Source organism: Hemiscyllium ocellatum, chromosome 12 (assembly GCF_020745735.1).
Source record: "Hemiscyllium ocellatum isolate sHemOce1 chromosome 12, sHemOce1.pat.X.cur, whole genome shotgun sequence".
Classification (NCBI taxonomy): domain Eukaryota; kingdom Metazoa; phylum Chordata; class Chondrichthyes; order Orectolobiformes; family Hemiscylliidae; genus Hemiscyllium; species Hemiscyllium ocellatum.
Genome location: NC_083412.1, coordinates 22,044,872 through 22,059,640, shown reverse-complemented (window position 1 = coordinate 22,059,640; position 14,769 = coordinate 22,044,872). Strand labels below are relative to the sequence as shown.

General features: G+C 41.2%; 1 protein-coding gene across 5 annotated transcripts in view; it reads right to left on the bottom strand.

Moving 5' to 3' along the window:
• The window catches only part of fndc3a (fibronectin type III domain containing 3A), a 218,447-nt gene that overhangs the window by 45,667 nt on the left and 158,011 nt on the right, over positions 1–14,769 (bottom strand). For all 5 annotated transcript variants that reach the window (XM_060833376.1, XM_060833378.1, XM_060833374.1 and 2 more), the window contains 4 exons: positions 13,412–13,586; positions 12,264–12,350; positions 10,473–10,611; positions 7,012–7,080 (listed from right to left, as the gene is read on the bottom strand). In XM_060833376.1, coding sequence (XP_060689359.1) covers positions 7,012–7,080; positions 10,473–10,611; positions 12,264–12,350; positions 13,412–13,586 — 470 coding nt within the window. The remainder of the gene's footprint in view (positions 1–7,011; positions 7,081–10,472; positions 10,612–12,263; positions 12,351–13,411; positions 13,587–14,769) is intronic.

The window sequence follows — 14,769 nt, the reverse complement described above, 5'->3', positions numbered from 1 at the left end:
AAACACATCGACCTGGACCCAATATATCGGTCACTGCAGCAGACAGCAACTGACAACTGGAAGCAGCAGAGACAAGCCACTATCAATGCCGGAGGAAACATCACAGAAGCGCTTCACAGGAGGTTCCCAAGCACTGAGGATGTCACCTAGAAAGGGGACGAAACGTTTGCAACAAAAACTCCCAGCTTGGCGAACAGAACCACAACAACGAGCACCCGAGCTACAAATCTTCTCCCAAACTTTGTACTAAAATAACTGTTAGAATCAAATCCATGATATTAACAGTGGTATACATGTTATCCAAAAAAATTTTATGTATACAACCCGTAGAAGTAAACTCAAGTGAGGGAAGAGATTGAATTTATGATGGACAATAACTTTATTGAATTAAGTCATTGTAACTGGAACTCACGTATTGTGATTGAGCTGAAACTGAATGTATCATAAAGACTGTGTATCGATTACAAAAAGGTAAAGCATTGACAAAGGGACAAATTCATATCTGATTCCACAATTAGAAGAAAGTGTGGGAGGACTTGTCAAGTATGATATAGCACAAAAATAGGCTCATTAAAAGGAACAGTCAGTGGAACTTGTCAAAGAAATATCAGCTTGCATAACTGGGATGAACTTTATCAATGTGAAGTTATGTTGTTTGGGATGATAAATGCTCAAGCAACCTTTCAACAATTAACCAACAGGGTCACCGAAATTGACAGTTTGGGGGGTGAAATATGGGGATGGAGATTCTTCTGGAGTGTTGGAAGGGGAGCAGTGGCCCAGCGCCTAAGGAGGGGGAGGTGAAACGCAGATCAGGTCTGGACTGGGTGTGGTGGGGTGGGGGGGGGGGGGGGGAAGAAGGGAAGGGAAGGGAAGGGAAGGGAAGTTGTTGGCAGTGCTGTTTGGGTTGATGAAACTCTAATTGATATAAATAAGAAGTTTCTTCAGTTGAATACTTACTTAGGAGGCTGAATATTTAACAGGACAACTGTTCAGGGTTAAAATTATTAACTTCATTTCATCAGAATTGTCCAAAATCTCCAATTTAAAGGGATACTTTTGAAGGATTCCAAGGTTATTGGAATTACCAGTGGAATCTTCAATTTTCCAGACAATCCCTACAGAATGCTACAATGGGGATGCTACAGGGTCCCCATGCACAGCCTACATCTATGCTGGGATAACAACTATCTGGCTGCTGGAAAATATGGGCTAATAGCTACATAACTCATTTTTTTCTTCAGAAATATCCCTCAAATGCACTGCAACAATATGTTGTCTCATAGAATTTTGCATATGAATTATTTTGTTCAGCAAGCTGAATGGCGCCAGTACCAAAGAAAAAACCCTGTCAGGGATTATATATCTCAGATCAGAAAACAACTTCCTTCTATGCTAGCATGACAATTTAGCCACTAACCACTCATGCCTTTCAGACCATTCTTTCAGACTATGATATTCTGTACATCATCCCTACTTACATTTGTTTGTTGCACAATCCTTAGTAACTTAACAAAAATCTATTGATTTTAGTGCTGTCAACTTCAATTGCTCTCGTGTCCACATTTTTTTCAAGTAATCTATAGAACAGTCACAGAGTCATAGTGATGTACAACACGGAAGTAGACCCTTCAGTCCAACTCATCCATGCTGACCAGATATCCCAACCCAATCTAGTCGCACTTACCAGCATCTGGCCCATATTCCTCCAAACCCTCCCTATTCATATACCCACCCAGATGCCTTTTTAAATGTTGCAATTGTACTAGCATCCACCACTTCCTCTGGCAACTCATTCCATACACGTATCACCCTGAGTGAAAACATTGCCCCTTAGGTCTCTTTATATCTTTCTTCTCTCACCCTAAATCTATGCCCTCTAGGTCTGGACTCCCCCAACCCAGGGAAAAGACTTTGTCTATTTATCCTACCCATGCCACTCATGATTTTATAAACCTCTATAAGGTCACCGCTCAGCCTCCGACGCTCCAGGGAAAACAGCCCTAGCCTATTCAACCTCTCCCGATAGCTCAAATCCTCCAACCCTGGCAACATCCTTGTAAATAGTTTCTGAACCCTTTCAAGTTTCACAACATCTTTCCGATAAGAGACCAGAATTGCACGTAATATTCCAATAGTGGCCTAACCAATATCCTGTACAGCCGCAACATGACCTCCCAACTCCTGCATTTAATACTCTGACCAATAAAGGAAAGCATACCAAACACCATCTTCACTTTCCTATCTACCTGCGATTCCACTTTCAAGGAGCTATGAACTTGCACTCCAAGGTCTCTTTGTTCAGCAACATTCCCTAGGACCTTACCATTAAGCGTATAAGTCCTGCTAAGGTTTGCTTTCCCAAAATGCAGCACCTCCCATTTATCTGAATTAAACTCCATCTGCCACTTCTCAGCCCATTGGCCCATCTAATCAAGATCCTGTTGTAATCTGAGGTAACATTCGTCACTGTCCACTCCACCTCCAATTTTGGTGTCATCTGCAAACTTACTAACTATACCTCTTATGCTCACATTCAAATTATTTATATAAATGATGAAAAGTAGTGGACCCAGCACCAATTCTTGTGGCACTCCACTGGTCACAGGCCTCCAGGCTGAAAAACAACCCTCCGCCACCACCTGCTGTCTTCTACTTTGAGCCAGTTCTGTATCCAAATGGCTAGTTCTCCCTGTATTTCATGAGGTCTAACCTCGCTCATCAGTCTCCCATGGTGAACCTTGTCGAATGCCTTACTGAAGTCCATATAGCTCACATCTACCGCTCTGCCCTCATCAATCCTCTTTGTTACTTCTTCAAAAAATTCAATCAAGTTTGTGAGACATGATTTTGCATGCATAAAGTCATGTTGACTATTCCTAATCAATCCTTGCCTTTCCAAATACATGAACATCCTGGACCTCAGGATTTCTTCCAGCAACTTGTCCACTACTGATGTCAGGCTCACTGGTCTATAGTTTCCTGGCTTGTCCTTACCAACTTGCTTAAACAGTGGCACCATGTTAGCCAAGCTCCAGTCTTCTGGCATGTCACCTGTGAGTATCTATGATACAAATATCTCAGTAAGAGGCCCAGCAATCACTTCCTTAGCTTCCCGTAATCAAGGAGACGGGACATAGAAAAGAGAAAACTGGAAACACAAAATGTTAAAATATACATTAAAAAAAGCCCTTTGAGCCTGCTTCTCCATTAAATACGACCTTGGCTGATCATCCGATACAGTATCTTGTTTCCATTTTGCCACATACTCTTTGATCTGTTGAGAACTACGACTTTTTTTCCTTTTGAAAACACTCAATGGCTTGGCTTCAACAATTTTCTATGGCAGAGAATTCCACAGGCTCACAATTCTCCAGGTGAATTTCTGTTCAATTCAGTCCTAAATGGCCTATTTTGTATCCTCAGATGTGACTCCTGGTTCTGATGTCCTGGTCACTGGGAACCTCCTTCCTGTATTTTAACCTGTGTAGCCCTGTTAGAATTTTACAGGTTTCAATTATATTCCAGATATGATCCAGTCTCTCTACAGATGTCATCCTGAAATCAGCCTCATAAACCTTTGTTGCACTACCTCTAGAGCCAGAACATCCTTTCTCAGATAAAGGAGATAAAATAGCACACAACATTCCAGGTGTGATCTCACCAAGGCCCTGTTTAATTGCATTCCTACTCCTGCACTCAAATCCTCTCACTATAAAGGGCAAACTACCATTTGCCTTCTTCACTGCCCACTGCATTTGTAGGATTACTTTCAGTGACTGGTGTAGGAGGACACCCAGGTCTTTGGAGGCAGATGTTCGCAGGTAAAGGGATGGCTGGAAAATGTGAAGCCTTCAGAAATAAGATAACAAGAATCCAGAGAAAGTTTATTCCTGTCAGGGTGAAAGGGAAGGCTGGTAAGCATTGGGAATACTGGATGACTAAAAAAATTGAAGGCTTAGTTAAGATAATGAAGGAAGCATATGTCAGGTATAGACAGGATAGATCGCGTGAATCCTTCGAAGAGTATAAAGGCAGTAGGAGTATACATAAGCGGGAGATGAGAAGGGCAAAAAGGGGACATGAAATAGCTTTGGCAAGTAGAATTAAGGAGAACCCAAAGGGTTTTTACAAATATATTAAGGACAAAAGGGTAAATAGGGAGAGAACAGGGCCCCTCAAAGATCAGCAAGGTGGCCTTTGTGTGGAGTCACAGAAAATGGGTAAGATACTAAATGAATATTTTACATCAGTAATCTGTGGAAAAGGATATGGAAGATATAGACTGTAGGGAAATAGACAGTGACATCTTGCAAAATGTCCAGATTACAGAGGAGAAAGTGCTGGATGTCTTGAAACGGTTAAAGGTGGATAAATCCCCAGGATCTGATCAGATGTACCTGAAAACTCTGTGGGAAGCTAGAGAAGTGATTGCTGGGCCTCTTGCTGAGATAGAGCTGAAAACGTGTTGCTGGTTAAAGCACAGCAGGTCAGGCAGCATCCAAGGAACAGGAAACTCGACTTTTCGGGCAAAAGCCCTTCATCAGGGCGTTTGCCCGAAACGTCGAGTTTCCTGTTCCTTGGATGCTGCCTGATCTGCTGCGCTTTAACCAGCAACACGTTTTCATCTCTGATCTCCAGCATCTGCAGACCTCACTTTTTACTCTTGCTGAGATATTTGTATCATCGATAGTCACAGGTGAAGTGCCGGAAGACTGTAGGTTGGCAAACTTGGTGCCACTGTTTAAGAAGGACGGTAAAGATAAGCCAGGGAACTATAGACTGGTGAGCCTGACCTTGGTGGTGGGCAAGCTGTTGGAGGGGATCCTGAGGGACAGGATGTACATGTATTTGGAAAGGCAAGAACTGATTCGGGATAGTCAACATGGCTTGGTGCGTGGGAAATCATGTCTCAAACACTTGATTGAGTTTTTTGACGAAGTAACAAAGAAGGTTGATGAGGGCAGAGTAGCAGATGTGATCTATATGTACTTCAGTAAGGCGTTCGACAAGGTTCCCCCGGGAGACTGATTAGCAAGGTTAGAGCTCATGAAATACAGGGAGAACTAGCCATTTGGATACAGAACTGGCTCAAAGATAGAAGACAAAGGGTGGTGGTGGAGGGTTGTTTTTCAGACTGGAGGCCTGTGACCAGTGGAGTGCCATAAGGATCGGTGCTGGGCCCTCTACTTTTTGTCATTTACATAAATGATTTGGATGCCAGCATAAGAGGTACAGTTAGTGAACTTGCAGATGACACCAAAATTGGAGGTATAGTGGACAGCGAAGAGGGTTACCTCAGATTATAACATGATCTGGACCAGATGGGCCAATGGACTGAGAAGTGGCAGATGGAGTTTAATTCAGATAAATGCGAGGTGCTGCATTTTGGGAAAGCAAACCTTAGCAGGACTTATACACTTAATGGTAAGGTCCTAGGGAGTGTTGCTGAACAAGGAGACCTTGGAGTGCAGGTTCATAGCTCCTTGAAAGTGGAGTCGCAGGTAGATAGGACAGTGAAGATGGTGTTTGGTATGTTTTCCTTTATTGGTCAGAGTATTGAGTACAGGAATTGAGAGGTCATATTGTGGCTGTACAGGACATTGGTTAGGCCACTGTTGGCATATTGCATGCAATTCAGGTCTCTTTCCTATTGGAAAGATGTTATGAAATTTGAAAGGGTTCAGAAAAGATTTACAAGGATATTGCCAGGGTTGGAGGAACTGAGCTACAGGGAGAAGCTCAACAGGCTAGGGCTGTTTTCTCTGGAGCGTCGGAGGCTGAGGGGTAACCTTAGAGAGGTTTACAAAATTATGAGGTGCATGGATAGCATAAATAGACAAAGTCTTTTCCCTCGGGTCGCGGAGTCCAGAACTAGAGGGCATAGGTTTAGGGTGAGAGGGGAAAGATATAAAGAGACCTAAGGGGCAACTCTTTCACGTAGAGGGTGGTACATGTATGGAATGAGCTGCCAGAGGATGTGGTCGAGGCTGGTACAATTGTAACATTTAAGAGTCTTTTGGATGGGTATATGAATAGAAAGGGTTTTGAGGGATATGGGCCGGGTGCTGGCAAGTGGGACTAGATTGGGTTGGGATATCTGGTCGGCATGGACGGGTTGGACCAGCACAGTTAGATAGGGAGGAAGGGTGGGCTTTGGGGTGCAGGGCACTCCGGGGAACGGAAGCAGGATAGGATACCGGGATTAGCATTTTCTACCCACCGCGCTCACGGTCTCCCCCAAACACACAGTAAGTAACAGCTCTCTGTAACTTTAAAACCACAATACCAAGTCAGGGTTGCAAGGGTTAACAGGGGTGAGAGTTAGCTGTCAGAAGTCAACTTTGCTTGATCCATAACACTGGGATTTTTGAAATATTCTTTTTTCCAACTATTGTATATATTTTCAATTTTGCTTGTTTTAATAAAACCAGGGTTTTCTTTGCCTTGAAACATTGCCTCCTATGTTTTTCACCACATCACAAGCCCAGAGTTAGAACCAGGAGCTGATGTGCAACAAACCAAACTACATTTAGCATCATTTAGTAATAAACACTTTGTCTTTTTCAGGCTTCATTCTACATCTACTAGCTGAAATATTGGTGGTAATGTTTATTTGTGCTCTGCGTTAAGTAAATCAGTTCTACAATGTTATGGAAAAATTATCCACTCAAACTAAATGCTTTAGGACTATGTAGGCAGAAAACTTCCACTCTGATGTTTAATTTTACGTTCAAAATTATGATAAAGAAAATAACATCACATGTTGTCTTCATCAGTACTAAATATATATGCAGTACAGTTCCTTTCTGAGACAGATGTATATATTCAGATATATACCGACACACAGATCCATCACACTGTGTCACCATCTCCCCCTCTTCATAGACAATGCATCTGCATCACCATTAACAAGTATTCCTGAGGCGCTTGATATGTGAACCAAATCAAACACATATGCCAAAACACAAGTTCGAAGAAAACCTTTTGCTGTATTTGACAATGTCTTACCATTAGCACCGACTGACATCTCAACCACATACTTTGTAATTGCTGATCCTCCATTGTCCTTAGGTGGATCTGGAAGAGAAGAAGTGAACTAATGATGACAAGATCAGACACCTAATTTTGTAAGCACACAAACTTAGAAAACTGGGTTTGTTAAAAGAATTTGATAGCACTGAGTGTATTTTCCATCTTTTGTAGTTGATTTCATATACAGTGGAACCTCAATTATCTGTGATGATGGAGAGTGTAGGAGCAGATTTGATACATTTTTAGAAATTGATACAGCATGAAGATGTCTCTGGCTAGGACAGCATTTATTACTAATCCCTAAGTGGCAGATTGCAGTTAAAAGTTAACCACATGGCTGTGGGTTTGCAGTTACACATATGCCAGATCAGGTACAGGATGGCTGTTTCATTTCCTAAAGGACCTTAGTGAAATAGATGTGCTTTTTCAACAATTGACATTGGATTTGAGGTCTTAATTAGGTTCTTAATTCAATAATTTTAATTTTTAAAATTTAATTCAAATTCCACCATCTGCCATGGCAGGATTTGAACCCGGGTCCCCAACAGAAACAGTCCAGTAATACTACCATTAGGTCATCACTTCACCATAACCTCCCTTTCAAAAGGGAGTACAATAAATATGAAACACTGAAATTTTTACAGAGGCTATGGGAAAGGAACAGAAGAGTGATACTAACTGGAGATCTTTCAAGAAAAAAGTGGCAGTGACATAAATGGTTGAATTCAATGAGCAGTGGTTAACAACCTTTCTGTTCATTCATTTTTTTTCCTAAATATTCATTTACAGGATGAGGGCATCGCTGGCTGGACCAGCATTTACTGTCCATCCCTAATTACCCCGAGGGCAGTTAAGAGTCAACCTCATTGCTGTGGGTCTGGAGTCATATAAGACCAGACCAGATAAGGAGGCAGTTTGTCTTCCTAAAGGACATTAGTGAACCAGAAATATTTTTATGACAGTAGACAATGGACTACTCAATCACAATTAGACTCTTAATTCTAGATTTTTATTGAATTCCATCTGCCGTGGTGGAATTTGAACCTGGATCCCCAGAACATTACCTGTGTCTCTGAATGAACAATCCAGCTATAATACCACTGGGCTGTAACTCCCCATTAAGCAGTGCTCCATCTGCACTCGTCCACACCTATCATAAAGACCAATTGCATCTGGAAAAGTTAATTTGTCAATAATCTTCCATACTCAATCTCCCCATGCATTTCAAGCAACTTCAACCTTTGGAACTTGTCAGTGACTCAAAGCCTAATAAATGTGCATCTTCTATGACACAATCCTAAAGGGAAGAACAATTGTAGGAGAATGACTACACTTTGAACAATCCTGTCAGCTCTTGCAGCAATTAATTATTTAAATACCTGGCATTACATTTCGAAAACATTCTCTATTCAGCAACACTTTAAATAGGCAAGCTCTATTTTAATTTTAAAGACTACAGCTCTCTGGGATGATTTCATGTTGATGCTACTCCATGTACTACATGCGGTCAGTTCTCATTTGAGAAATTGCAGACAGTGTCAGTAGAGTAATCTGACCAGATCATTCAGGCCTTGAGAAGGCCAGTATGAAGTTCTAAGTCAGTGTAACGTGTAACGCTGCTGCCCCTTTAACAAGGTTATGTTATCCGTGACTTTTTTCAAGTGGCTTTGTCAAGGCAGAGGTATCGATTTGCCTGAAAATGGTTAAATAGAACAATGGCAGGGGACTGGTCAGTTCCCCCAGTTCAGGATTTCTTTTTCTAGTTTGGTTTGTTTTAGCAGGCAGTCAAAAACTGCTGCGGATCTACAGAAGCAGCTACAGTGAAGAGGTTCCATCTTTCAACAGATGTTTCTTGCCTGAACTTTCTCTCTGAAACTTCCACTGCCTGTAAGAACTTGTATGTGAATTTACCTTTTGCCAAGGGGTGTGTTTATGGGATGTTGCAGGAACAGCTTCATTAAGTTGCAATAGAGTCAGCTGGGTTATCAAATAAGTTGCTATTTTAAATTCTGTTTTCTTTTGCTAGTTTTTCATTCAGAGTGTTTAAATAAATTGTTTTGTTTAAAGCTGAGTGGTTTGACCAGCTGCAGCACTGCTGTAATATCCACATTACATCTGCCCCTGGTGTATCAGATGGACCCTGTGGACCTGGAGGTACAGGTGTGCCTGGTGCTCCATTTGGTCCAGGGTCACAGGTTTTCCTGAAATACCAGGTTCTCCAGTGGGTCCAATCTCACCAAGATGCCCTGGAATTCCAATTTTTGCAGATCTGGTGGACCTTCTGGACCAAGCATGCCACAAGAGCCCGCGTGACTTTCAGGACCCATTGGTCCAATCGGTCCTGGTCTTCCATTAATTCCAGGAAGGCCCGGCTTTCCTGGCTGTCCTGTGAATCCGACATCACCCCGCCTATATTTCTGACCAGGAAGGCCCTGTACACCAGGTCCAGTTTTTCACCCTGCTCAGGCTGTCCTGCAACCCCTGGAGATTCTGAAGAACTTGGTAATCTGTTACAGACCAGGCCAGACCCCCTCAAAACATTTTAAGGTAGCCCAGATTCTAACTTTTTTTAAGACAGATGCAGAGTGGATACTCCAGGAATGATGCAGCTGATCAAATCACTCAGCTTTAAACAAAACATAATCTAAATACTACGGATGAAAAACGAACAAAAGATGACAGAATTTAGAACAACAACTTATTTGATATCCCACCGACTTTACAACAACTTAATGAAGCAGTTCAAATTTCTGCAACATCGCATAAACATAAAAGGTAAATTCAAACACAGGTTCTTAAAGGCAGGACAGGTTTCATAGAGAAAGTTCAGGCAAGAAACTTCTGTTAAAGAATGGAACCTCTTCTCTAGATCCCCAGTACTTTCTGACTGCTTGCTAAAACAAACCAAGCTAGAAAAAAAGGTAAAAACAATTACTGCAGATGCTGGAAACCAGATTCTGGATTAGAGTGGTGCTGGAAAAGCACAGCAGTTCAGACAGATTTTTCTGCTACTTGGATGCTGTATGAACTGCTGTGCTTTTCCAACACCACTCTAATCCAAGCTAGAAAAAAAACCTGATTTCGGAGAACTGGCCAATCCCCTGCCATTGTTCTAATTAAGTATTTCCAGACAAATTGGCACGTCTGCCTTTATGATCCCTCTTGAAAGAAGCCAAGGACAACATAACCTTATTAAAGGGGCAACGACATCACAAATGGGTTGAGACAACCAACAGATCAAGTGCTCCACTGGATGTGATCTTGTTAGTAGAAAGCAGACCACCATATGGTAGAACAGCTGAAAAGGAATTAGGTTGGTTGATATGGAGATTTAATTATAGCCAAAAAGGCCCATTCTCTTTTGGTGGATATTCAAGGTTCCACTGTATCTGATGGAATTAGTTATTATGTATAGTTAATCTGAGTAAGCATCATACCCCAGATAATTTTAAAATTGTGAGCATGAATTTTCCCCTTCACCGAAGGTTTAGATGGTGATCCAGGTTTGTCTGGATAGGTGGTAAACTCCATGACTTCACCAGGGTTGCTCTTCCCTTCTGAATTGTAAGCAATTACCTATAACATACAACATTACATCAAATGACCAAAGGGACAAAGCCTGGCATTTAACCAGTTACATTAGGGGGCATTTCATTTGAGAATGTTTTTACTTATGTTATATTCTTCTGCTTTAGGATATCTTTAGAAATACTGAAGTAAATTTTCTCTTGGATTTTCAGTCTCCAGAAATTGCACAATGTGTAGAAATAAAAACCAGTGCTGGCTCAATGAGTCACCTGTACGGTGAAGTATGAATTTAATCCTTCCTCAAAGTATCTTTTAAAATTATTACCCAAAATTTCCCACATTCTTGTGTCAAGAGTCCATATATTTTAAGCAGTCTCACCCTGGCACATCTATAATCCAAGGCTGAGGAGAATCAATGGCAATGCTGTTTTTTAATCTGTTACCAGGTAGGTCCAATTTGCACAGAATTTCCATTTTTCCCATTGCTACTTCCCATTAACTCCTCAAGAAATGCAATTGACACCTTCTCAGTATGTTTCCAAGTAGTAGTTGGTGATCTGGTGTGCAAAGTAGCTAGCAAAATCTCCCAATGTCTCCAAACCTGCACTATACAGTGCTTCAAAAACCAAATAATATTAAATAGTTTCAGTGCTGGATCAACTGAGGGAAGTTGCAATATATTAATGAGATAGAACAAGGCAAAATATCAAGCTAGCAATAAGGGAACTGATAAGACTAGTAGTTGCAAAAATAAGACGACAACAGAATTAAAAGCAGTCTGCTTGGATGGATGCAAGATTTTCAATAAGGTAGAAGAATTAATGGTGCAAAAGGAAGTAATCAAATATGATCATTTGACATGACAGGTGTAACTGCAGGGTGACCATGGATGGGAATTGAATGCTCAAGGGTGTTCACCATTAAGGATGATAAGCAAAAAGAAAATGACACGTGGCAGCACCTTCAATAAATGATGCAATAGATACAGCGAGAGGGATCTCACATCGGAAAATCAAGGGAAGACAGTGGAGCTAAGAAACAGCAAAGGGCAGCAAACACTGGTAAAAGTTGATTATAGGCCATCAAACATGTTTTCACCAACTGGTATTTTCCTTTTTTAATTTCCTTTACTTTATAGAATCAGGCATTTATGTTCGTCAGTAAGCAATGTAGCTAAGCAAAAACCCAATGTAGCTAAGCAAAAGCAGCTTCAGAGTGATGTCAAGAAGCTAGACTTGTAACTTGTTCCTTATTATGGTAAATGCTGACTATATTTCTAATGGCAGTTTAAGGTGATATGTTATGAAGCCTACTAATATGTCAAATGTATTGACATCTCCATAAGACTGAATGCTCTAACACAGCTGCTCAAACATTGCCTAATATAAATTTTATAAATAGTATCTGCCTTATTCAATTTGCTCAGCAAAAAAACTGATTTCAGTTGTTTCTGTTATAAATAGTCAACAAAAATATCCTGCATTCAACATCATCATTTAATATTTCATTATAAGTGTACATTGCTTAATGATTATGATTTTCAGTTATACCCATCATTTAGGATGTGAGGGAATATTGCAAAACAGAAGAACAATGTACCTTGACAACAAATCTCCTGGTAGGAGTTGCTATAAGCAGGAGCAGAAGTTATTAATTCTCTACAAATCAACTAAGAACATAAATCTTTCCAACATACTTACCCTGAATTTATACGTACTTTTTCTTCGAAGGTTTTTAATTGTACATGCAAGATCCTCACCATCATATTTTGGTTTAAATCCATATCCCTAAAGGAAAAGTTTTAGATAGTCACAATAATTTATGAGAAACAAAAGCTAGTTCATTAAACATAGTCTCTTAGAGTAGAGATTTGACAATGTTCTATTTTGGCATAGAGTTTGAACGTTTTGATCGAAGTGTGCTTCTGGTACAAGAGACAAATACTCAGGATTAGAAAACAGTTCATGAACGACCAGTTATTTGTTGGTACAATATGATAAAGTCCAAAATGTTATTCTCTAACCCAAGTGGGGTTATTCTCTGGGTTGATGTGGGAGGACTTAGATGAATTTTTTGCTCAAGGTGAAACAAATGGTAATTAAGAACATTTTTATCACCCAGTGTCATCCTCAAGTTATCCCAAGAGATATTGCACAACTTCCATTTACTTTGGCAGAATTTGTTCCAAAGGGATTAGTTCTACAACAGAATACAATCCAGTTCTTGTCACATCTAATTTGTTCTCTTTACTTTGCTGTCAGTACTCAAAGCACAGAAGTTACAATTGCTTATGGGAACAGACAAGCTGAGATCTCAGCCCTCAGTGGCTAGAATAAAGCAGAGGCCCAGACAACAAATAACTTCAGGGGTAACCACTTACATATGACACAACTGGGTCTTTACATCATAAGTGGAGTACTGGCTCCAAAGTTTGAAAAGGTTGCAGTGAGATTTTTTTTTCCTTCTCACTAGGAAATTTCTGTTCTAATCACTATATATTTGAATAGTTAAGCTTCCATGCCAGAGGGGAGGAATCTTTATTCTATTTAGGTTTAAGTTTGAAGTGAGTCCCAATTGGTAAAAGAACACCTCACCAAGCTACCTTCGTTCAGGTATGATAAGCAATCAAATAAAAGCAAGTCCGGCAGATGTCGAATATCTGAAACTATCACCAAGTGCTGGAGAAACTCAGCAAGTCTGTCAGTGTCCATGGAGACAGGGACAGAGTTCACATTTCAAGTCTGCTATAGTCATATTGGACTCAAACCATTAACCCTGTTTCTCTCCTCACAAATTTTGCCAGACCTGAATTTCTCCAGAAGTGTCCGATGATAAATAATCAACTTACTGATGTTTCATCTTCCATTTCTAAAATATAACTGATGCCTTCATCAGATAAGGTTCCTGAAGGCTTGTTCCAATATAATGACAGCCATGTGACGCCTGCTTTAACAAGCTGAGGACTTGTTGGTGTTGGAGGGACACTGCCAGTTGTGTAGAAAAACACCTCTTCACTGAAATCACTGTTGGGGAAAGTATTACATTTTTAACAGTACACATCATAACTATTTGGCATTTGATGTCTCTCTAAATTTCTGGCCGGGTTAAAAGCATTTCATACAAACATACAAAACAGTAACAGACATAATCATTTAGATTAGATTACTTAGATTAGATTAGATTATTACAGTGTGGAAACAGGCCTTTTGGCCCAACAAGTCCACACCGACCCGCTGAGCGCACCCATCCAGACCCATTCCCCTACATTTCCCCCTGCACCCCTGGCAATTTAGCATGGCCAATTCACCTAACCTGCACGTTTTTGGATTGTGGGAGGAAACCAGAGCACCCGGAGGAAACTCACGCAGACACAGGGAGACACAGTCGCCTGAGGCAGGAATTGAACCCGGGTCTCTGATGCTGTGAGGCACTGCTAACCACTGTGCCACCGTGCCGCCCTTAAAGATAGTCCCACCTTCAATAAGGTCATGACTGATCTGTTTAAGTTTCAGATTCCACATTCCCATCCACCCCTGACCGATAACTCTTGATTTCCCTGTTACAAGATTTCATACATGGAATCATAGAGCTGTACAGCATGGACATAGACCCTACGGTCCAACTCCATGTTGACCAAATATCCTAAATTAATCTAGTTCCATTTGCCAGCATTTGGTCCTTATCCCTCCAAAACCTTTCCTATTCATCTAGATGTTTTTAAAATGTTGTAATTGTACCAACCTCCACCATTTCCTCTGGCAGCTCATTCCATACATGCACCACCCTCTGCGTGGAGAAGTTGCCCCTTACATCCTTTTTAAATCTTTCCACTCTCACCTTAAACTTATGCCCTCTAGTTCTGGACTCAGCCACCCCAGGGAAGAGACCTTGGTTATTCACCCTATTCCTGCCCCTTATGATCTTATAAACGGTGGCACAGTGGTTAGCACTGCTGCCTCACAGTGCCAGAGACCCGGGTTCAATTCCCACCTCAGGCAACTGCCTGTGTGGAGTTTGCACATTCTCCCCATGTCTGCGTGAGTTTCCTCCGGTGCTCCGGTTTCCTCCTACAGTCCAAAAACGTGCAGGTTAGGTGAATTGGCCATGCTAAATTGTCCGTAGTGTCAGGTGTAGGGATAAACATAGGGGAATGGGTCTGGGTGGGAACGCTTCGGCGGGTCGGTGTGGACTTGTTGGACCGAAGGG